The 24,302-nt window shown below is 35.1% G+C and overlaps 1 protein-coding gene across 5 annotated transcripts in view; it reads right to left on the reverse strand.

Moving 5' to 3' along the window:
• Positions 1-323: 323 nt before the first annotated feature.
• Rps6ka3 (ribosomal protein S6 kinase A3) overlaps positions 324-24,302 on the reverse strand; it is a 97,532-nt gene continuing 73,553 nt past the window's right edge. For all 5 annotated transcript variants that reach the window (XM_010643680.3, XM_033760295.1, XM_010643681.3 and 2 more), the window contains 12 exons: positions 17,694-17,782; positions 17,450-17,514; positions 17,272-17,374; positions 16,498-16,622; positions 13,876-14,001; positions 12,487-12,576; positions 10,125-10,283; positions 7,895-8,056; positions 6,465-6,541; positions 5,878-5,995; positions 3,020-3,160; positions 324-2,352 (listed from right to left, as the gene is read on the reverse strand). In XM_010643680.3, coding sequence (XP_010641982.1) covers positions 2,230-2,352; positions 3,020-3,160; positions 5,878-5,995; positions 6,465-6,541; positions 7,895-8,056; positions 10,125-10,283; positions 12,487-12,576; positions 13,876-14,001; positions 16,498-16,622; positions 17,272-17,374; positions 17,450-17,514; positions 17,694-17,782 — 1,378 coding nt within the window. In that variant the 3' untranslated portion in view covers positions 324-2,229. The remainder of the gene's footprint in view (positions 2,353-3,019; positions 3,161-5,877; positions 5,996-6,464; positions 6,542-7,894; positions 8,057-10,124; positions 10,284-12,486; positions 12,577-13,875; positions 14,002-16,497; positions 16,623-17,271; positions 17,375-17,449; positions 17,515-17,693; positions 17,783-24,302) is intronic.

Raw genomic sequence — 24,302 nt, forward strand, 5'->3', positions numbered from 1 at the left:
ACTATTGTCAATGGGGACAAGCTGAGGATTTAGTCTTTGATTTGAGTCTCAGGTTCTTTACATGCAATATGAGAAAACTTGACCAGGTGATTTATAATGATTTGTATGCTCACTTTTAGTTCTAAAAGAATATGATGAACAGTACACCTAAGTGATTAAGAGCAGTATCAGTGTAAAAAATCTGAAAATATATCTATTCTCTGTTCAGTTACATTAAAATTTGAAAAATTATAAGAATTTGGGATGACCAAGGTTTGAAACACTGAATAGAGGAGAAAATTAACATAAGAGCAGTCAGTGTAAAAAATCTGAAAATATATCTATTCTCTGTTCAGTTACATTAAAATTTGAAAAATTATAAGAATTTGGGATGACCAAGGTTTGAAACACTGAATAGAGGAGAAAATTAACAATTTTCCTTCCAGGCAAGAGAAAGTAGCTTCTTAAGTATTATCCACATATTAAAAAAATTTCAAAAAGCTTTAACTAGATCTTTTGATATTCCTCCCCTTATACGTTTTTTCCACTTAGAATATAAACATGCATTTAATTTCTATGCAATAATCATTTTATGTCACTTGGGCAAAAGGAATGTTATAGATTTCATCTCTTTAATTGGATGGAGAAGAAATTAAGAAACGATAAATGGTTTTCAAAACATTGAGATAAACCACGTTCTTCCTGGCTTGGTGTTTTTAGGGGAAGAGCTAAAGCTTCTAGTAGGAGAGTATTTCTGATGTAAATGACTTAGTATATGACTTAGAAAGACCTATTTGGGCACATTCCTGATGAGGTAAGTTAAATCACTTTTTCCTTGTGCCTATGTTTTTTACATTACATATTATTAATATATGCTAGGTAGCCTGGCAAAGACACAGGTAATGATGGATATAGAAATTCCTTTCACCAGGTAGAATTGCGGAAACTAGCAAGATAGATGTAGATAATGAATACTGTAATCAAAGCAGATCCAAGGGTCATTATGAAAATTGATCACTTCTAAAGTCAAAGGCTATAAAATCATCAGGAAGGATTTAGAAAACAATGCTGAATGTTCACTAAGCCTACTTTAGCTATGATTTCAGGTTAGAACAGATACTGTTTGATCAAGAATGTTTTATTTTCCTAGAATAAGAAAATTTAAATCCAATTTCATATAGAGGCCTATTGCCTTTATTATATTCAAATTAGTGTTTAATATAGAATATCTATTTAAACAGGAAATATCCAATAAGATTTAAATTACTTGTTGCTAAATTTTCCTTCACTAATCTCTCTACCATGACTTTAAAGGCCTTTGATGCACATGGCAAAATCCCAAATGATATGCCAAATACTAAGTATGGATACTGTGTAAGATTAAAAGTACAAGGACTACTTCCTTAATTAAGGAAGAAAGGACCCTAAGGAGTTGCAAAGTGCATGGACTAACTTCACACGTGTATTCTTGATTTCATGCCACACACATAAAACTGTCTCTACCAAAAGAGCTCTCTAGGTTAGTTTGACAGAGCACCTGAGAGCACCCGACTTTAAGAAACAAACAAAAGAACAAACCAGTGAAACAGACACGGGGAAAGATATGTACATTTTGAAAGTGTTACATTCAACAGCTGTTCCACAATCTGGCCATTTTTAGGGCTGTCCAGCAATACTGTTAATCCAGGTGAACCATTTATCCAGATTTAATAGTCGATTAATAATAGATTCCAAGTTAAACAAGGCATGTATACATTAAAGAAAGCAGTACAGAAATGTACTGTATATGAACTGTTTACAAAAACATACAAAATGTTGGATGGCACAAGGGATACAGTGCTAATATAAACGGATTGTTTAAGCTAAGTGCTTAACATAAACTGTCCATCCCTATAACTAACAAAGAATATTTAAGGGACATGAAATATTTTCTATAAAAATAATGCTATATGGTGTAGAGTACTTTATTCAGTGTATTTTAGGTGGTATTCATATGTTCATTATTTTTCTTGTTGATTCAGTGAATATATCTTCATCATGTTTCATCCAAAGCTCCAGGAAAATCTAACTTGCTAACAATCATTTAAAGCGAGAAGAGACGAAAGCAGGAGCAGCAGCAGGAGCAGCAGCATTATGGGTACCAGCTGGGACAGTGTGTGCTTGCAGGTCTCGCTCAGATATGTGCTACCTGTCGCCAGAACTTGTGCTATCAGCTTACACCATGGTACCAAATATCTCACTGAGGTCACTTCACAGGGCTGTTGAGGTGATTTTCTTAATACCTCTCCGCTGAGCAAGGGTAGAGCGGCCTACTGGTTCCAAAACTGGTGACTGATTACGGTTTAAAGCAGAATATGTAGCTGCCATGGCACCCTGAAAAAAGGAAATATAACAACAAAAATAACATGTACGCAAATATGAAGTAAAGGGTTTTATTGGCATAATGTTTCATATGCAAATGTACCTAGATTTTATTAGTTTCATAATAAAAATAATCGTTTTGGTCAAATCCTCTGATTTAACCAATGTGAGAAGACAGGGATGGACTGAAAAACCTCCAGTCCTTACTTTTCTCAGGGCTATTCAACTTTTGTCTTTGCAATCCTTTAATATGAGAGACTGCAAGGCATAGCATACTCCTTCAGTTTAGAAGGTCCATGAGCTTATCTGTCATGATTGATACTGAATAAACCTACTTATGTAGACTGACAAAATTCAAGTCATCCTTAATTCCATTACTAATATATTTGGGGGGGGGGTGGTTTGAGACAGGTTTCATTATATAGTTCAGCCTGGCCTTGAACTCCCTGTGTAACCCAGGCTGGCATCAAACTCATGCTGATCTTCCTGCCTTAGCCTCCCAGAGTGCTGGGATTACAGGCCCCACCACACCTAACTTATTACTGATATTTTGGTACACCTTGGCTTTTTCTTTTTAAGTCACCTATGTAAAAGAACTCTATACTAGAACAAGATGCAGGCTGAAAAGGAAAGGTGTTGGGTCACAGAAGGTGACATATGACTGACTGGGGCTGCTCACCTTTACTAGATGTGGTGCATCTTGCCTGTTTAGTTGGTATTGTGGCAGTTGGTCCCAGTGGACAATCCAAGGATGTCTGAGCACAAGAGCAGCAGTCAGTCTCTGATGAGGGTCTACATGAAGCATCTTTGATACCAGATCCTGTCATGAGAAAGATGAAGGAAGCTTAATCCTTTTTTGATTCTATTTTAAGGCATTTGGTACCGGAAAGCATTCTTCCTTAGATTCTAGGTCACTATTTTCCTAGTAGCAGCCATTTGAGCTCAAAGCACTTTGATCAACATGACAATTTGGAAAAAAATACTCAAGTCTCTCTTTTCTCCTACCTGAGTAACAGTAATTTTGGTATATCACAAAGGGGCAATTTATCACATTTTATGAATCTTTAAGTATTCTGTTTTTTTTCCCTCAGATTTTGTTTCCTACATTTTTGGAGGTTTATTTCTAAATAATATTAACTATTTAAGGCTTTTTTTCTGTGCTGTTGGTAATACTGAAAAGTGGAACATAAACATCCAATAATAGGAATTTAATTGGAGGGCTCTAAATGCCCACCCAGAAGATTATAGAGGCCCTATTTTTTTCACTTTCAAAAGCAACTCAAGTGCATTGCAAATAAACTGGAAAATAAAGAGAAGTAAAAGAACACAAAGAACACTCAAGAAAACCCATACTAATATTCTTCCAGAGACAATTACTATTAACAGTGCCTATCCATCAAATATCTTCCTACACATGTAATATAGATTCCATGTGGTTGCTACATGGTTTTTGCATCTTTGAAAATGACAATATAACTGTTATTTATAAAAGCTAGAGAAGTGAGGTAAGAGGTTTATGAGTTGGGGGCTAGCCCAGCATACGTACCAAGTTTGAGCCCAACCTAGACTACATAGTGAGAATTTGCCTCAAGAAAAAAAAAAAAAAGAGGCAGACTCTTGACTCTGGCCCCATGAGGCTTTTGGTTCAGTTAAGGAAAGGCAAAGAATCAATTACAAAGCAAATTAAGTTCAATAGGATGGACAAGTGCAAGGTACAGCTAGAAGAACATAAAGAGACCCACAATCTGAACTAGGTGGGCTGGCTTGGAAGTGACTTCCTAAAAGAAAAGTGATACCTGAAGGATAAGCAGAAGCTAGATTAATGAAAGGAAGGGAGAATATTGTTTCAGGTACTCAAAAGGAGTGCACTTGGAGGAAACCTCTTGGGTATGAGAGAACATGCCATAGTTGAGGAACTGACTGGACTATAGTATAGCTGCAATATGTATATATTTACTGTCAAGGAGAATGTGGAAGCCAATATAGTATGACAGGTGAGAAGGGACCAGATTAATCAGGCCAATAAAGCATTTGCAGCAAGAACATGATGCAGCCATGTTTGTAGTTCAGAGAGCTCACACTCACTAAGTATGGAAGAAAATGGATGCAGGGGTGAGGGTAGACTTGAGATTTTTAGTTTGTGGGGAATTACAAAGGACATGGATATCCAGAAAAAGTAAAGAATATGGTTTAAGATATTTTATTGTTAGAAAAAGGTAAAGGCTAACATTTAACTTAAATTTTTGTGTGTGTGGGTGCTGGGGATTGAACCCAGGGCCTCATATGTGCTAAGCACATGCTCTATCACTTAGCTATACTCCCACCCTTGCATTTCATTTTATTTATTTTATAGTACTCACCCCCTCCCTCACATTTTGGTATGTATTGAACATAGGGCCTTCACAGTGAACTATATCCATAGCCTGTTTTTATTTGTTATTTTAGACAGGGTCTTGCTAAACTGCTAAATTGCTCATGCTGGTTTAAACTTGCAATACTCCTGCTTTAGTTTCCCAGAGTGCTGGGATTAAAGGCATGTGATACCACTCCTAGCCCTAACATTTCATTTTAAATGCAGTTTAAAAACTAAATATTAAACTGGTTAACAAGCTTCACAATCTATGCCAAAAGAATCTATTAAAAATTTCGATGCGCTCTATTTCCTTATACAATCACCTCAACACCACCTTCCATCTCTAAAGAAAAATCAGTAAGCACTTTTACCAATGATTCTTCATCTCTATGTTTTTCTTATTTTGAAGTGAAAAGCTAATTTTTTCAAGACTTGTGTGAATAAAGTGAAAGTAGAGCAGAAAAGGAAAGCAAGTCAGAGCTACTGGATAGCAGATTTAGGGAAGGCTTTTCAAAGCGATTTCAAGCAAAGTCTATAAAAATATGCTACTGTTCACTGTAAAAATGAAACCCATTTCTTCATAATATGAATCAAAACTAGAATATGGTATAATTATTCTAGGGAATGAGGGATTTGGAATTAGATACTTAAAGTGCCCACACATATCTGGAATATTAAGCATAGATAAGTTCACACCAAAACTGTGGTCCTTGGTTTCTTTCTGTAAAAAAGATACTACTATGTACAAGTTTGTGGTGAGGATTCCACGAGATTATTTAGGTAAAGTGTAGTGTGAGGCACACAGCAAGCAGGCAGAAAACTCATGAGGAGTATCACCATTTTTATTTATCACGTTTGTTAGTAAGAAATAGTTTTAGATACATAGATATAAGGCTAAACCAATGTCTTCTGGGAAAGAAAAGTAAATGGCCCATTTTGGAGTTTATTTAGTAACATCACTTCAACAAGCTACTTAATAAGCAAAAGTCTCTAAGTGATAGTACTTCTTACCACAGCTTATGACAAATCATTTTCTTAAAAGTGTGTAACAGGGATGAAGATTAGCTCAGTAGTAGAGTACATGCTTAGCATGCTTAGCAAACTCAGGGGCCCTGAGTTTGATTTCACAAAACAAAACAGAACAGAACAGAACATAAGAGTTTGTAATAGGAATTCATGCTTACCTTTGCTGTATCTGAAACAGAATTCCAGTAACCACCACTGAGTGAGAATTTTCCGCTACCTATTCGTGCCAATATTTCCTCTGGTGTATCATCAGGACCATTTGCAAATGGAGTGTAACTAATTTATAATAAAATTAAAATGTTAATGAACAAAATTCCTTTTGGGTTGGTAATCTTTACATATATGTATATTTGTTGCAGTTTCTAAAAGTACTAACTCAGGTAATGCAATACTTTATTAAAAATCTATCAAAGTGAAAAAAAATCAGTAAAAGGAAATGCCATAGACCAAAGAATAGGTTATAAAATATTAGACTTAACATACATGATATTTCAATCATAACACATTATAGAGGAAAACATTAAAAATAGTATATGTTTATTATATAGTACAAAAATATGGAAAAATAAATTTAAGGCCTCAAGACATTAACGATATAGCTATAAATATATTATTATAGGACTATATATATATTAGCATGAGAAAACATAGAAAGGCATCACAACATAATGATTTTTAAAAATAACTATACAGTTTAGGGAAAACATTGATGCATAAATGCTTATAATGTATGGTACACACTCACCCAGTAAGCATTGTATACAGGAGGACACCAAGACTCCATATATCACAAGCAGCATCATAGCCTTGTCTTTTTAAAACCTAGAGAAAGTAAAAGATTAGTGTTACTATACATTGCTGTTTTTATTGTTTGACAAATTTACTGATTATTTTAGTTAAGACATTCATCTCAGTCATTTCTCTCTCCTCATTTTGACCTTAGATTAGTATTTCATTTGGGTCAATAAAAGAATATGTACGAGAGGGATATTATTTTAACAAATAGTAAAATGGACAAACATTAATAGTTTGCCTGTTATATAGGCAAACTTATTTTATAAACTAAGTTAAAGTTAAATTCATGAATTTTGATACAATTAAATCATGCAAGAACTAATAGCTCTATATATATTTCCATTGTTTTACTTGTTGGATAGGCTGTGAATTGAAGTATATTTTCCAAATCAAGGCATATAAGAAAAACTTCAACAGAACATGATTAACAAGGAAATATATGATTCTCATTCTAGAACACTGTACTAATAATTCATATATAGATATATAAAGTCTGGTATTTGAACATTTATTGCTGCTGTAGGTAAATAGAGAAATATAGAACAAACTGAAGATAAATTTTTCATGTTAATGAATTTATACTTTGTATGGAGTTATAGAAATGGTTACAAGTAACAATAATTTTTAGAACATACATAACCCAGTACAAATGATATAGTGAAAAACACTACTTATATGTTGATTTGCTCAAGCATTTAACAATCACCAACTATTCTTAGCCATGAGCTATGACAAATAAACTAATTTCTTAAAAAATCTGAATCTGGCAGTGGAAATAACACATAACTATTCAACATGGTAAGTATTACAAATAAATAATACTTTAAGCTCTATGGATTCAGTGATGAAGTAATTTTTTCTTTTTTTTTTATTTTTTGCAGAGCTGGGGGTCAAACACTTGCTAGCCAAGTGTTCTACCACTGAGCCACACCCCTAGCCCAATTTTTTTCTGATACTGGGGGAGATGAAACACTAGATGGCAGCCAGTTTGTATTGGACCCATAAGTAAGAACTTGCTAGGCAAAGGGAGGAAGTGGGGGAGGGCAGATGATATTCAAAGGGTAGAGCAACCTTAGTAATTAGGCAAGAATTTCAGAGTGGCCAGAACTTCAGGTAGAATATAAGAGACTGAAGAGCTTTTGTAACATCTTTTTTTTAAAAAAAATTTTTGTTTTGCTTTTGTAGTATCTTATTCAGGAATTTAGATTTTTTTCCGGTAGGCAATCAGATGTCATTAAAACGTTAAACAGGGAAATAAAGGGCAAGCATTTTACCCTAATATTTTAGTAAACCTTTGATTAAACAATTACTATTTTGTATTAAATACAATAAACAAGTTCTTAAATACAACAAAACACCGCAAGCAAACTCTCACATTACCTCTGGTGCAACAAAATTTGCAGTATAACAAGGAGTCATGAGAAGACCATTTTCTGCTCTTAGCTGTTTTGCAAAGCCAAAATCACAAATTCGAATAGATTCTGGATTACCAGATTCATCCACATAAAGAATGTTGCTAGGTTTCAAGTCTCTGTGAACCACCTAATTGAAATACGAATTAAAGAGTTATAGTAATACTACATTTGAACTTTATTCACAAACTGTCAGGCAATGCACTTACACTGACATAGACCTAGGGCGAGGAGGAGGAGGAAAAGAAAATAGTAGTTACCTCCTCCTCCTTTATCCAGTGGAGGGGTGAGGGTTACAGAGAAATGCATTAGCATTAATAGAGTATCTATGTCAGGTTATTCAATTGTTTCACAATATTTATTCAGTGCCTGCAATGTACCAGGGTATTTTTATAAGGAGCTGGGGTGAATAAGACCCATAACATTGTCTTTCCATGCTAGAAGCTTGCACAGAAGTGGGAGGGTAGAAAAGAGGAAGGTTGAAGAGATGGGGCAGAGCTGGAAAGGTCACTTTAACTAGCATGGTAAGGGAGTATCTCTAGATGGGACAACATTTGCATCAAGACCTGAAGAACAGTAAACAGTAAGTGAGGGGAATAAAATAATTTTTAAAAGTGGGAAAGATCATTCTAAGTAGAGGGAACAGTATGTACAAAGTAGATATACAACAAGTATGTATTGGCAGACTAAATAGAACAGGCATGTTGTTTAGGAGAAAAAAAAAAAAGCCTAAAATCCAAACCTGGGCTTTAAGTATTTCTTATTTGATAAACAAATGAAGATGTCATATATGCCAAAAGGTAACTTGTAGTTAGAGTTTTATATTATTTTCCTCTTTTTTTCTGGTAATGGGGATTGAATCCAGAGCCTTTGCACTAAGCTATGTACCTAGTCCCTTTTTATTTTGAGATACGGTCTCACTAATTTGCTAAGTTGCCCAAGCTGGGCTCAAACTTGTGATTCTCCTACCTCAGCCTCCCAGAGTGCATGCCTGGGATTATAGACAGACATGTGCCACCATGCCCAGCTTATTTTCCCCTTTTAATGAACTACTTGAATACTTCTTTAAAATAAGCTTCTCTGACACTCCCTTTTAGTCTTAAGAGTTTCTTCCATCATCATATTCTGAGTCTAGATTCTAATCAATCATTTTAGATTTAGAGCCTAACATTCAAAACATTAATTATCCTTAATACTTTACTAATTATTGATAAGGCACTGGGAAAAGAACATGAAAGACTTAGATGACTGAAAAGTCATACATTCTTATTGAAGATTGAATTATACTAACTCAGAAGATTAAATTTTAATTTCAGTTAGCAGGCAGCCAACACATTCCACTTGTTGGCTTTTAAAGTCAAAGACAAAATGAGAAGACTGAATTGAAAAACAAACTCCTTAAGAAGTATTTTTCATATACATGTATTTAAATTTGTTGTACACTATAAATAATATACATTTCTGTCAATCAAAAAATGTAAGGAAAATAAGAGCAATCTTTCCCCCTTGCTTTCTACCCCTCTTCAATACTGTTTTTTCCTTCCCTCTTCTTCTCCCCCTTTTCTTTGCAGACTCCTTTCCTTTAAAAACATGATTTTTTTTGGTTACTTACTAAATTTTTGCCCTGTCAGAATTAATTTCTTTTAAAAGAAGGATTTTCTGGCCAGTTACTAAGAATCTATATTCTAGAAGAAATGAGAGCATCCACCAGCCTGGGACCAGGTGACTACCTAGCCTCCTTCACTGTAAGGATTTCCTTTGTTGTTGTTGATGTTGCTGTCTTTGATACTGGAACCCATGGCTCCTCTCAAACTAGACAAGCACTCTACCCCTGAGCTACATCCCTAGTCCCAATGCTTTCCTTTTATTTGTGCATATAAACCAGGATTTCCTGTTCCTGTTTCTAACTTAAATTGAGCCTGATTTTTAAGGTGGCCTAGCAGAAATGGTACTGTTTGCAAGGTTAGAAGATCTCACCTTTTTCTTGGAAAGCATGAGATTTAATATAAATAAGCGAAAATTTCAAAGTAGCACATCAAGCTCAATGGGAAAAGTTATACAGAGGAAAACCAATAGAAATAATGAAGCTAACAGGTATTTTCTATTGCATGTAGAAACTTCGATATTTGTAATTTTAGCTCACGTACTAAGAAAAAGAAATGTGTATATGTGTATATTAGTAGTGTTAAAAAACTTACCCCTTGTGCATGAAGATACTCAACAGTTTTGGTTATAGTAAACAGGACAGCACTGGCCTCTCGTTCAGAGAAAAATTTCTGTCTAAGAATTTTATCCAGCAATTCACCTCCTTTCATAAGTTCTGTTACTACATACACATACTTCCCATCATCATATACCTATAAAATTCAACATCAAAACAAAATATTATTTGAAGCTTTATGTGTCTCAAAGATTAAAAGATTAAAGAGAAATTAAAACTTGTTTTAAAATCAAGAAAAATGAACTTGTCACAAGTGGAGGATAGAAAATTTGCAAATAACTATGTGCTCAAAATATTAAAACTGGGATTACTGAGATTGAATGTCAAAAGTATATCCTGCAATTTCCTTCTATGAAGGTCCAGGGGTTTAGCTCAGTGGTTCCGCTGCCTGCCTTGAAAGCGCAAGGACCCGAGTTCAAATCCCAGGACCAATAAAACCCAAAAACCAAAAAACAAACAACAACAAAAAAATTGAAAAAAATGTAACTTGTTTAATTTCCTTCTGTGAAACTTAATTCACAGAAATCAAAGCAAGTATGGGCATTGGAAACAAAGGGGCTCTGAGTATATGTTCTTAGGGTTTGGTTTTCTTCTTGATCTCTTTCTACCTACTGATGAGAGTGGGGACAGATATAAGGACACTCTTGTGATTTTCCTACAATGTCTGCAAAAGTAGAACTTCTGTATTGATACACACAAAAATGGAAGAATTATTGGCTACCTAGTTTTGATTAAACTGAAAGACAAATTTAGCCAGAAATTAAGAAGATTAACTAGTAAAGATAAATTCCATCTAAGCACAAAGAAGCATAGCAGAGAAGTATATAACTGAAATAATCCCTTAATTAAATTTCAAGTCCTTGTTATTCCCCTCTCACTACAGACTTACTGGAAACCTTTTCTTAGCTTCATAAGAGATATTGGATACTGTATAGGTGCTAGGGTCCCAAATATGGAGAAAATGAAGTAACTGCACTCAAAATTTTTACTCTAGAATGAAGAAAGACATATAAACAAGAGGAAGAAAGCATTAGAGATGCTGTAATAAAAGTCTGGGGAAAATTTTAAAGATTTTGGAATTTGAGATGAATGAAATGGACAGTTTAGGGAGTTTCCAAGGCTGGGTTGAAAGTATTTTTAAAATTTTCTTTTTAAATTTCTTGGTTGAATTCTTACAGATAATGTTAATTAAAGAGTCAGATTGAGCAGCTTCACATTTTAATGCAAGTTAATCTCCTTCTCAAATTAATCTGAGGAAAGTGGAGTTCTGAAAACACCCAGATATGATCTTTGAGGCTACGTGAGTGCTAGTAGTGAGAATGCTACCCGGAGAATACATGTCCTCTGCCAATACTGTTATAATAAAAGCTATAGGAATCATATAGGTAGCAGGATATCATGACAGCCCAGGCAAAGGATACCTAGGGGTGGTAATGGGACAGGGTAGGCTTCCTAGAGGAAGGAGTCCCCTAGCATAGCCTGAAATGTGTGGTAATTAGCCAGGTAAAAAGATGGGAAATGATGTTCCCAACTAGGGGAATCTTTTTGTTGTTGTTGTTGATGTTTTTTTTGGTACTGGGGATTGAACTCAGGTCCTTGCATTTGCAAGTCAGGCCACTGAACCGCTGAGCTAAATCCCCAGCCCCTAAGGGGAATCTTAAATTCAAAGTTAAGCAGCATGAGAAAATGAGGCATTCCCCCCCCACCCAAAAAAAAGGTACATACTATAGCATGGCCGGAGGACAGGGTAGGTGAGGAAGTGTGAAAATAGGGGAAGGCAGGGCCTTGAGAGGCTGGGGAGTATGAATTATAGGCAGGGAAGTAACACAGGTAGATATGAGCACTCTCTGGCAGTAATGTGGAATATTACTATTGGACATGTTTATATATATATATTCAAGCAAATGGAAATATTAAAAACAATAATGTTAAAATACTTCTTTCTTTCTTTTTTCTTTTTTTTTTGGGGGGGTAACAGGGATCAAACTCAGGACCTTGCGCTTGCAAGGCAGATGTTGGCATCATTGAGCTAAATCCCTAGCCCCATAAAATACTTTTCTTAAAGAAAAAGTAGAAAATTAATTACATAAATGTATTTTTCCTTATAAATTGAATGTCATATACATAGTTCTCTAATCTACTTTTTTTTGTGGTGTTGGGAACGATCCCAGGGCTTCACATATGTTAGGCAAGCACTCTATAACTAAGCCATTTTCCCAGTCCTCAAACTTACGCTTTAAACCTATTATACCAAGGTTTTTGTCTGTAACGTTTGAAAATATCCCAAATGTGAGTTAAGACAACTGACTCACATGATCCTCATTAAAGAATATACTTACATCCTTTAAAGTAATAATGTTTGGATGCTGTCCATAACGAAGAAGAATTTCAATTTCTTCCGTTGGGTCTCTCTTGCTTTTATCAATAATCTAAAGGCAAATATTTATCATAAAATCTCACAAACAGAACCTTAAATGGTTATAATCACATACCTTAGTTATCATCTTATGTAAATAATGTATATACATGCCATTTATCAGTCAGATTTATTCAACTACCTGGTCAGACTATTTAATTAGAAAGGTAGATTTGTTAATAGATGGCAAGGCTGTAAATTCTAATCCATGAGTCACATTACCACCAGGTTTCTCTAACATAACACATCCTTTCTTCCATGTGTGAACGCTTTAAACATTTGGGAATACAGTCAACTTCTAACTCCCTATTAATACAGACAATTAAGAGCTAGATGTATCAATGACATCACCAATGTTAAACATCTGTTTATGGAATTGATTTTAAAGTATTTTAATGAAATATCTCATTAGTTGTAAGCTACTTATAAAAATTAACAATTAAGTAGAAAAAGCTCATTTTTGAAGCTGAGAAAGGTATATAGAAAACCACATCTAGAATTTTACTTGACTAGAATTCAGCTTATTATAATAAATCCCTTTAAAACACTAACACATGCTTCCAACCCGTACCTGCTTCTTAATGTTTTAACCTGTTAATAATATATATAATATATGTATATATATGTATTTTTTTGAGACAGGGTCTTGCTATATTCAGACTGGTCTTGAACTCACTATGTAGCCCAACTTCGCTTTAAACTTGCAGTGATCCTCCTGCCTCAGCCTCCTGAGGAGGCTTCCATGGGAATATAGTTCCACATATAGATCTTTGACAATCACTAGTCCAGATATTTAAATTTACCTTAACTTTTTATAACAAAAGACACTTAAAATATATATGTATGTATGTATGTATGTATGTGTGTATGTGTGTGTGTATACGTATATATGTATATATACGTATACACGCGCGCACACACACACACACACAACACATATATAAATAAAATTTTCAGTTATGGGAATTGAACCTGAGCCTACTGACCTACATTCCTGGTTTTCTGTAATTTTTTAAAATTTTGAGACAGGGTTTCATTAAGTTGCTCTAGGCAGACTTGAACTTGTGATCATTCTGCCTCAGCCTCCCAGCATGCTGGAATTATAGTGTGTGCCATCAGACCCAGCTTATGTTTTTTATTAACATGCTAATTTTATGAAATACTGTGTTTCAATTGTAATATTTTTATATATAATAATATATTTTGATATAAAAAGGCACTTTTACCAAAGGAAAGAGTGTAATTTTTAACTGGTGGTGATAAGCATGAATAAAAACTTTTAGCCTTGCATTTTAAATCTAAGAATATTTACCTTCACTGCGAACTCCATGTTTGTGGCTTTGTGTATACATCTTTTGCAAACAGAGTAGGAGCCAACTCCAATATCTTCTTTTACTTCATATCCATCAGTAAACTGAATACTGTTCCTATGCAACTGCTACAAATAAAATTATAAACTGATGAGTTCCACAATGCCTCAGTGCATTTTATAATTGGGTTGTACGTTAGTTAGTATGCATTGTTGATACTAATTACAAATGAGTATCAGTAAGAATTTAAAAATGATTCTTTATAGTACATATTTTTCTACAAGTACATTTTTATAGTAAGAAATGTGCCTTTTAAAAAGTTTATGTTAAAAAGAAAAAATTAAATATGTACAAAAGAAAAAGCAGAAACACTTGATAAAGGACCTATAATCTTGTCTGTGATTTCACAATATTCTACTCCCCAGACAACTGTAAGTTTTTTTGAAGCACCTGTGGACATAAGGAGAAGTTTGAAATTCTAGTGTAGAAGAAAAGACTCCTTAGGAGGACTGAGAATTAGAACATCTGGATTGTTTCAGAGGTACCACCTACAAGCCATGTAAACTTGTGCCTGTGTATTCTCAAAGGTTAATGGGGAAGATTAAATAAAAACAAGGCATTTGCAAGTGTTAAGAGTTATCATTTTATACTTTCAGCACTTAGTCCTCCTTTCCTCATCTTCAACTTACAGCTTTAAGGGGTGGGGGTTCAGCTCAGTGGTTCTGCCACCTGCCTTGCAAGCTCAAGGACCCGAGTTCGATCCCCAGTACCAAAACAAAACAAAAACAAAACCCAACTTACAGCTTTATAAAACTTCTGCTAACATATGCTGCATGGTGAAAAGCAAATTACTGTTTCTATAAACAGGCTGAAGGAAGTTGTGCTGCTTTTCGCTATACTGATATGAGGCCTTCCATGCCTACAAGTTTTGTGTAAGGTAGAGCTTGAACTCTGTAGATATTCAGTTTGTGGTTTCTCTGTTAGGTACAGCAGTTATAATTTAAAAACTTGCCTGGAATTCATGTGCTTGCATAGTAAAAGGGACAGACTACAGTAACCTAAGCTTTGTTTAAAAACCATTTTAAGCCAGGGATTTAGCTCAGTGGTTCCGCTGACTGCCTTGCAAGTGCAAGGACCCAAGTTCGATCGCCGGTACCAAAAAGAAAACAAAACAAAACAAAAAAACATTTTAAATTGGTTTTTTTGGAAAGTAGAAAGATGTCTTACTTATGAAAAAAAACTTCAGAGCAAAAGTAACTTAATGATCAAGTAAATCTAAGTGTTAGTAGTAGTAACCTAAAAACAATGTTTTGTTTCAAAAGGTATACAGTATCTAGTTCATCTATGATTAAAAAGATGAATTAAATTTTAAAAAATGTATTTTAATTGACATTTAGTAACTGTACATATTTATGGCATGTAGTATGACATTTTAATACATGCATACAATATGTAATGATAAGATCAGGACAAACTAAATTTACTTTTGCATAATACTAGCAGGGGAAGAAATCTAACATTTATACTACTTGTGTTACTCTAACAATATTTAATTTACTAGTCCAGTTTCCTATTATCCCCCTCCCCCACTAACTTGCCCTTGTGATCTTTACTTATTTTTTCTGCAACTCTGATAAACAAGATAAAGAGGTATGGGTACTTTAAGGCAGTACCCACAGCCGTTTCTTCTTCTTCTTTTTTTTTTTTTTGGTACTGGGGATTGAACTCTGGTCCTTGTGCTTGCAAGGTAGGTGGTGGCCACCACTGAGCTAAATCCTCAGCCATTTCTTCTTCTTCTCTCACTTTTTCTTTAGCCATTTCTTCTTAATGACAAAGGGGCACCAAAAAAACAAGGATACAAAACTTGGGAAACAGGATTTGGGTTAATTTTTAGTTCTTTTATCTTTCTAAGACAAAGACTGGTAAACTACGGCCTATGGGACAAATCTGGTTCACTGCCTGTTTTTATAAATTAAGAATGTATGTATGTATGTATGTATTTTTGGAGATGGGGCCTTGCTTTGTTGCCTAGACTGGCTTCAAACTCTTGAACTTCTGGCCTTAGCTTCCAAAGTGACTGGGACTAGAGGCATGTGTCACCAGGACCAGCTTGTAAATAAAGTATAATTGGCACAGTCATGTCTGTTTATGTACTGTCTGTGGCTGCTATGCTACATTAGCAGAGCTGAATAGCCAGTGAGAAGAAATACAGCTGCAAATATTTATTTCCTGACCTTTAACAAAGAAAGTCTGCTGATCTCTACTCTAAAGTATCAAGGAACCAGTAGACCTCAGTCCATCACAACAGACCTGAAATAGGCTGGGGATGACAAATACTAGGCTTGACAAACATTTTGAGGCACAGGAGAGGGGACAGACAAGATGATGACGTTCATCTTAATTTTCTTAGAATTTCATTTTCATGTCACATAGGTATCTATGATTTTGGTTCATGCAATCTTTTCAGGGGCATATGAAAGGAATTTCTAAGAGTAATGTTAATGATATAAAATGTATTTTAAGCTGTTCACTTAAAAGTCACCGATAATCTGTATCTTATTACTCATATAATGAAATATGTCTTACAGCATTTCAAATCTAAAATGATCAAGGAATCCACTCACCTGAACAATTGAATGTACACCAACTGTCTGCATAGCTTGGCTTTCATCATCTGAGGTAATAGCAACAAAACTAAACCCCCGAAAAAGCTGATGTGCATTAGCACTAGGTGGAATCCCAGGGGAATCTGAAATGAGTAAGAAATCACTAGGAAGATCCCTTTGAAAGTTGATGGAAGGAAGAATCCATGAAATTATGATTTCTCTTACTTAATCTAGAGTTCTCAGGCACCCATTACATACACCTTGATGTCCAGGTTAACTCAGTAAGGCCTGTCATCACATCTGTCCTTATCACTTATTGCCACCACTATTCTAATACCCTAGTTTCCCAGAGCCTAGAAAATAGCTAGCTCATTCAAAGAGTATAATACATCTAAGAACTACTGGGCTAATGGCATTCAAAATTAGCACTGAACCACTGAGCTTCTTTAAATTAACGATGGACATTTTATCTGTGATGTCCAACATGGTAGTCAGTAGCCACATATGGCCACTGAGCATTTGAACTGTGCCTAGTGTGACTGAGAAACTAAATGTTTAACTAATTTAATTAGCTATATGTGGTTACTGGGTACCATAATTAGGCAGTGCAGCCTGAATGATATCCTATGAATGTTATGCTCTTAGTTGGGGGGAAACACAAGGCTAATAAGAAGCAAATTTAGGAAATTTTAGGATAGCATAAAGAACTACCCTGGAAAAGTTCTAAATGAACGAGAAAAAAAAATCTAATGCCTTGTATTTGAGTTTTCATGTTTTTTTTTTCCTCTTTACCTTTGGGAGTTTTTGCAGTAAACTCAGGATCAAAATAAAATGTATCTTCAGGCCTGCCAGTTGCAGGTTTAAATGGTGGATGGATTTCTCTTCTATATAGTTTCTGGAGGAAAAAAGAGAAACTTAGGTAATGTATTAATGATAAGAAATTTCAAGCAAATTTTCATTCTATACTTACATTCCAGTCTATTGTTGAGAAAAATGAGTGTCTTTTAATTTCTTCAACTCCATCTGGTCCTGCACCTATCAAAAGTTGATTGATAGTTTTATTTCAAGGAGAAATATCTATCTATCTATCTAAGTCTTTGCTTTTAATATTTTTCTGAATACTTGATAATAACACTATAAAAACAAATATCCACATCTCCAAAAAATAAAGCCAAACACCAACAAACACAAAAGAAACTAATTAAAAATTTTACCTAATCTGTTTGCAGGATTTCGTTTGAAAAGCATACGTAAAAGACTCTGGGCTTCAGGACTCAAAAACTGTGGCATCCCGAGTTTGGCTCTAAATAATAAATCCACAAATTAACATTTTATTTTTGAGGTATCTTTATTTTTATTTTAAAAATTTTAAACTTTTAATTTTTAAATACTTGTAGATTCACACTCAGTCATGAGTAATGATAGAGATAGATCATCTGGACCCAGTTCCCTTAATGGTAATATCTTACAGAACTATACCTTTACTAATCTTAGCACTATGAGGCTAATGCAAGAGAATTACAGGTTCAAGCCCAGTTTGGGCAACTTAGCAAGACCCTGTCTTAAAATTAAAATTACAAAGGGATGGGGATGTAGCTCAGTGCAAAAATGCTGGGTTCAACCCCCAGTACTGCACATTACCACCAGGGTGTTGATTTTGACACCAACCTCATTCACATGACCCCAGTTTTATTTGTGCTTATGTGTTTGTGTGTTTTTAGTTCTATGCCCTTTTATTATGTGCCTAGGCTCCTGTATAGATGTGTCACAGTTCATTTATCATTTCACCTATTGAAGGACATCTGAATTGTGTCCACTCTGGAGCTATTATTAATAAAGCTGCTATAACATTCACATACAGATTGTGTGACCACACTAATGGAATTTTAGTCCAATATCTTTTGGTGGACTTTCTTATCTTTCAGAAGTTTGCAAAGAGCTACTCACTACTCTTAATATTCTCACTATTGTGAGAATAAGGTCATCTTTCTGCCTGTTAACCCTTTTTAACAAGCAATGGGATTGGAATCTATACCAATGGTTCAGAAACTGTAGCTTTTGTACCCTTTTTCAAAGGGAATTTAAGAAACCCAGTATTAACAACTGTGAAGAGAACCTGTGCTTCATATGTCACTTTGCCCCTTTCAATCCTTTTAATGGCTGCTGCAGGGAGGCAGAATTGATGGGAAAAGAGTTTGTGGAACACTGATGACTCTGTTGTACAGTCTGAAAACCACTGGCCTGGATGAGCTTAAGGTCTCTTTTAGCTATAGTATTTAATTGTATTCTTTCTCCAAACCTACAAATTAAAGAAACCAATGATCCTATAACTATAACAATAATAACAGAGCTGGAGAAAATGGCTAGCAGACAAATTCCCTTTTCAGAAATAGATCCACTTATTATTCTGTGAATTGTTTCTGAGTTATTATGTGTCAGACACTACTTAGTACTGTGGACATAAAGATAAAAATAGGCCCTCATGGTCAGCAGGGAAGATGGATATGATAACCTTAGTACACTAAGAGACAAATCCAGAAGGATATTTGTAAAGAATGCTAAGAGAACAGTAGTGGATACCTAATTTAATATGGAACAATGTGAAAGGCCTGCAATACAATCTAAAAGTTGAAAATTTACTCATTTGGCCAGGGTTCCCCAAAATTTTATTGGACAATATTAATCTCTAGATATTTAGCAACAACAATAAAACTTTAATAATCCAGCCAGTTTATGGAATGCTATCGATTGTACCCCCTTGTTGGAGATATTTAATAATACACAATTCATAAAAAAGGCTGAGAAATCTAAAGAAATTATTATTTTCTGGACATTTGTCTCTAGTACCTCACTTTTTTTTTTCTTCCAGAGAATACTTGTTAACTCTAAGGATAGCAGGGAATGATTTGGAATAGAAAAAGGTAGTAGGCACTCTACTTTGGAGCATGGTCTAGTAGTGTAGATAAGAGGTCTCCATGGCCTGACCACTGTGAGCAGTGCAATGCAGAGAAAGGGCTGGAACAGCGAAATAGTTCAGACATAAAACTGAGACAATGCTTGAATATGTAAGAGGGAGGAAGACATCAAGAATGATTCGCAGGTTACTGGCTTGGGAAAGAGGGTACGTGGAAATGCTAATTAGGAGTATAAAAAGAGGAAAAAAATATCCAGTAAGCAGAGATAAATTTATTTAAAAATGTGAAGTCATGCACACTATATATTTTTGGGAAGGCTAATCAGGTAAGTGGAAATTCAATTCTGGTGCTTGACGATTTGGGAACAATTAAAATGTTGAGAGTAGTCATAGGAAAGACTAAAGTCAGTTGAGGAAGTGAGTATAGAGAGAAAGAAAAGCACATAAGAGATTGAACCCTGGGGGAGAGGACATTGAAAAGGTACTCTGAAAAAAAAAAAAAACAATCTGGGCATTAAAACTAATTAATATAGAGCTGAGGGTGCAGTTCAATGGTACAGTATGTGTTCAGCATGCATGAGATCCTCAGTACAAAAAAACAAAAAAAGAATGCCAGGTGTGGTTGAGTATGCCTGTAATTCCAGCACTTGAGAGGCCGAGACAGGAGGATTGCCATGAGTTTCAGGTCATTCTCTGATACGAAGTGAGTTCAAGACTATCCTGAAGTAGCAATACTCTATTTCACCCACCCCCAGGTAACAATTTTGTTTGTTTGTTTGTTTGCTTTTTGAGACAGGGTCTCACTATGAAGCTGAGACTGACCTGGAACTCACTATGCAGCCCAGGCTGGTCTCGAACTCACAGCGATCCTCCTGCCTCAGCCTCCTGAGTGCTGGGATTACAGGCGTGCAGCACCATGCCCGACCCCAGGTAACAATTTAACTAAAAACAGGTTAGAGAAATAAGCACAAAGAGAATAAAGAAAAAAAACCTGTACTCTTAGGAAAAGACTGGCCTTCACACTGAGTTATATCTCCAGCCCTTTTATTAATTTTTTAAATTTAGGGATAAGGTCTCAACAACTCATCATGTTGCACAGGCTGAACTTGACTTGCCATACTCCTGCCTCAGCCTTCTAGAATGTTGGGATTACAGGTATGTGCCATCACATCCAGCTCAGAACTGGTTTTAAATCTTTTGTTTGTTTTAAATCTATTCAACTATCAATGACACGTGTCTGGTGAACACTTCCCAGCCAAGTGTCATCTCAGAAATAAGCCACACAGGCTCAGCATAAGCATACCTGAATACCAACTGTTCAACAACACTCCCACTCAAGTAATTATGCTCTTATAGATGATGTCAGTCTACTTATGGACCTGAAAATCTGCCAGCTATTAAACTCCCTTCCCTTAAATCCTATATAAGATCAGTGGTCTACTCTCTGCCTGGGGGGACTCTATGAGACCAACACTGATTCTCTTGTTATAAGGAAACAATAAAATTAGCTTTATGTTCTTTGTTCCAGATATTGAGAGGTGGTCTCTTCCCCTGACAAGATAAATTCAGAAAGCAGAACAACTGACTTGGTTTTGACATGTAAAAGCAAGGAAAAGTAGGGGGTAGGATATTCTAGATTAAAAGAAATTTAAGAAATATAACCAAATGGAAAGTGTAGACTTGATTTGGATCCAACTGTAAAACAAAGAGAATCTGAAAAATTGGGTTAGGGATTGGTGTTAGGTTATATTGTTATATGTGGTTATATAACAAAATATCCATATTTTTAGTAAGGCAAACTGAATTAAGTAGATGAGAAATGACATGTCTGGAATTCTTAAAATATTTGAGTTAAAAAGAAAAAAGGAATAGATAAAGAAAATAGATAAGGAAAAGTAATAGATAAAGAAAATCCTGACATTGAAATTGTGCGACGAATATCTATTTATGTTCATTTTATTATTCTATTTTCAGAATTTATATTTGAAAATTTTTATAACTAAAGAAAGAAAAACAAGCATAGGAGCAATGGTTAAGCGAAAAAGAGACCAAAAGAGGAATGGTTCGAGAAGCAGAAGATGAGCATAGGAAAAGCAAACGGGGTGGGGAGTAGTCAATAGTGTCAAGTCCTCTGCAGAGACTTTCCTTACTGGTTCATTTAAAATGGCTCATGTTCCTCGGCCCTTCACTCACTTATTATGGGGCTCCCCAACTGAGTAAAGTACCTCAGCTTATCTCTATAGTTCCCATTATTATCTGAAATTATTTGCTTAAATATTAATTCCTCACCGTCTCCATTAAAATGTTAGCTCTGTAAGACCATTAAATATCTCAGTCTTGTTCACACTGTATCTCCAGTACATGTACCAAGAACTCAATTACCTGTGGAATGAGTGCTGTGAATAAATGGCAGAGTCAACTCTGACAATCTGCAACAGGTTTTAGCAACCAGAAGACCACTGATAACCATAGTGACAGTAGTTTCAGGAGAGGGGGATGACTGCCTAAAACAAGTCCCCAAAATAGTAACAGAAAGCACAGACTACTCTTTGAAGAGACCTTGTATTCAAAGGGTGCAGGAAGATGGTATAGTAACTTGAAAGGAAGGCCAGTGAGAGGGTTTGGTTTTTTGAACACTACAGAATACTTGCTGGCTGAAAGGAGAGGACCAGAGTAGATGGAATGGTGAAGATTCAGTTATTAAAGTTCAGTGAACGTTTACTCAGTTAATGTAGTATTATTTTTAAACATTTATTGTGAATAACATAAGTCAAGAGAAAAAAAAACAACTCACCAGACAAACAAAAAAACCACCCAAAGTACACAGCTCAATGATTCACCATAAAGTGAATAGTCATCTGGCCAAGAAATAAAACATTGCCAGAACCCTTCATCCACTGTAACCACCTTCCTTATTTTGCCTCCAGCTTTTATCATCTAAATATGGACCTTAAAATACGTGTTAGTTTTGCTTGTTTTGTAAACTTTATAAATAGAATCATAGCATTTATTCTTTTGTGTATGAACTTCTTTTGCTCAATGTTCTTATGAGATTTATTCAAGTTGTCTGACATAACTGTGGCTTGTTCATTCTCTCTGCTGTAAGGCATGGTACATATGCCCATAAGCCAAAAGCCTGGACCTGTTTTTGTATGGCTCGGAAGAATTGTTTTATGTTTTTACAGGGTTGGATTAAAAAACACAAATAAAGAAGAATATGTAACAGATTGTGTGGTCTGCAAAACCTAAAATATTTACAGATAGCAATAAATGCAATTCTTACTATATCCAACTGTATAACTATACCATAATTTATTATTATTTTTTACTGGTAATGATCATTTCTACTATTGCAAATAATACCAAATAATGAACAGTTTTGTACTTGTGCCTTGATGCATATAAATTGAGTACATGCTTAGGAATGGGATAAATGGATTTATCTTTATAAGATAATAACAAAAACTGCTTTCCAAAGTTGCTATGTATTTTTACTCCTGATCCACTATGTATGAAAGTTGCCACTGTTCCACATCCCACCAACATTTTGTATTGTCAGTCTTTTTTTCTTTTGGACTGAGATTTAAAAAAAAAATTTTTTTTGGTACCAGGGATCGAACTCGGGTCCTTGCGCTTGTAAGGCAGGTGGCAGAACCGCTGAGCTAAAGCCCCGGCCTTAAAATATATTTTAAAGAAAACATTTTTTCACCCTTCTGAAATAAAGCTGATTCGTATTTTAAAATTTGAAGCTGCTACAGTAACAGGACTTAACTGCTATTTTTCTAAATAGCCCTAGTTGAGGGAAAGACAACTGAAAAAGAGAACTACAGGCCAATCTCCTTAATGAATATAGATGCAAAAATCCTCAATAAGATACTAGCAAACAGAATTCAGAAGATCATCAAGAAGATTATACATCCTGACCAAGTCAGATTTATTCCAGGGATGCAAGGATGGTTCAACACACGTAAGTCAATAAATGTAATACACTATATTAACAGAGTCAAGGACAAAAATCATATGATCCTCTCGATAGATGCAGAAAAATCATATGACAAAATTCAACACCCATTCATGATAAAAACCCTGCAAAAAATTGGAATAGATGGTCTATATCTCAACTTAATAAAGGCTATCTATGAAAAACCAACAGCCAACATCATATTAAATGGCTCAAAACTGAAAACCTTCACATTAAAATCAGGAACAAGACAAGGATGCCTACTATCACCACTCCTCTTCGATATAGTTCTGGAAACTATAGCAATTAGACAAGAGAAAGAAATTAAAGCAATAAAGATAGGAAAGGAAGAAGTTAAATTGTCATTATTTGCTGATATGATACTCTACATTGAAGACCCAAAAAACTACCAAAAGACTTCTAGACTTAATTGACACTTTTAGCAGAGTAGCTGGATACAAGGTCAACACCCAAAAATCAATAGCCTTCTTGCACTCAAATAACAGAGTCACTGAGAGAGAAATTAGGGAAACAATTCCTTTCACAATAGCATCCAAAAAAAAGAAGTATCTACGAATCAATCTAACAAAAGAAGCAAAAGACCTCTACAATGAAAACTACAGCACTCTGAAAAAAGAGATCGAAGAGGATCTAAGAAAATGGAAAGATGTCCCCTGCTCCTGGGTAGGAAGAATCAACACAGTGAAAATGGCCAGCCGGGCGTGGTGGCACACGCCTGTAATCCCAGCACTCAGAAGGCTGAGACAGGAGAATCACTGTGAGTTCGAGACCAGCCTGGACTACAGAGTGAGTTCCAGGTCAGTCTCAACTACACAGTGAGACCCTATCTCAAAAAACCAAAAAAAAAAAGAGAGAAAAAGAAAATGGCCATACTGCCAAAACTGCTATACAGATTCAATGCAATGCCAATTGAAATTCCAACACTAT

Source organism: Fukomys damarensis, unplaced genomic scaffold, assembly GCF_012274545.1.
Source record: "Fukomys damarensis isolate Sample0158 unplaced genomic scaffold, DMR_v1.0_HiC HiC_scaffold_39, whole genome shotgun sequence".
NCBI classification, from domain to species: Eukaryota; Metazoa; Chordata; class Mammalia; order Rodentia; family Bathyergidae; genus Fukomys; species Fukomys damarensis.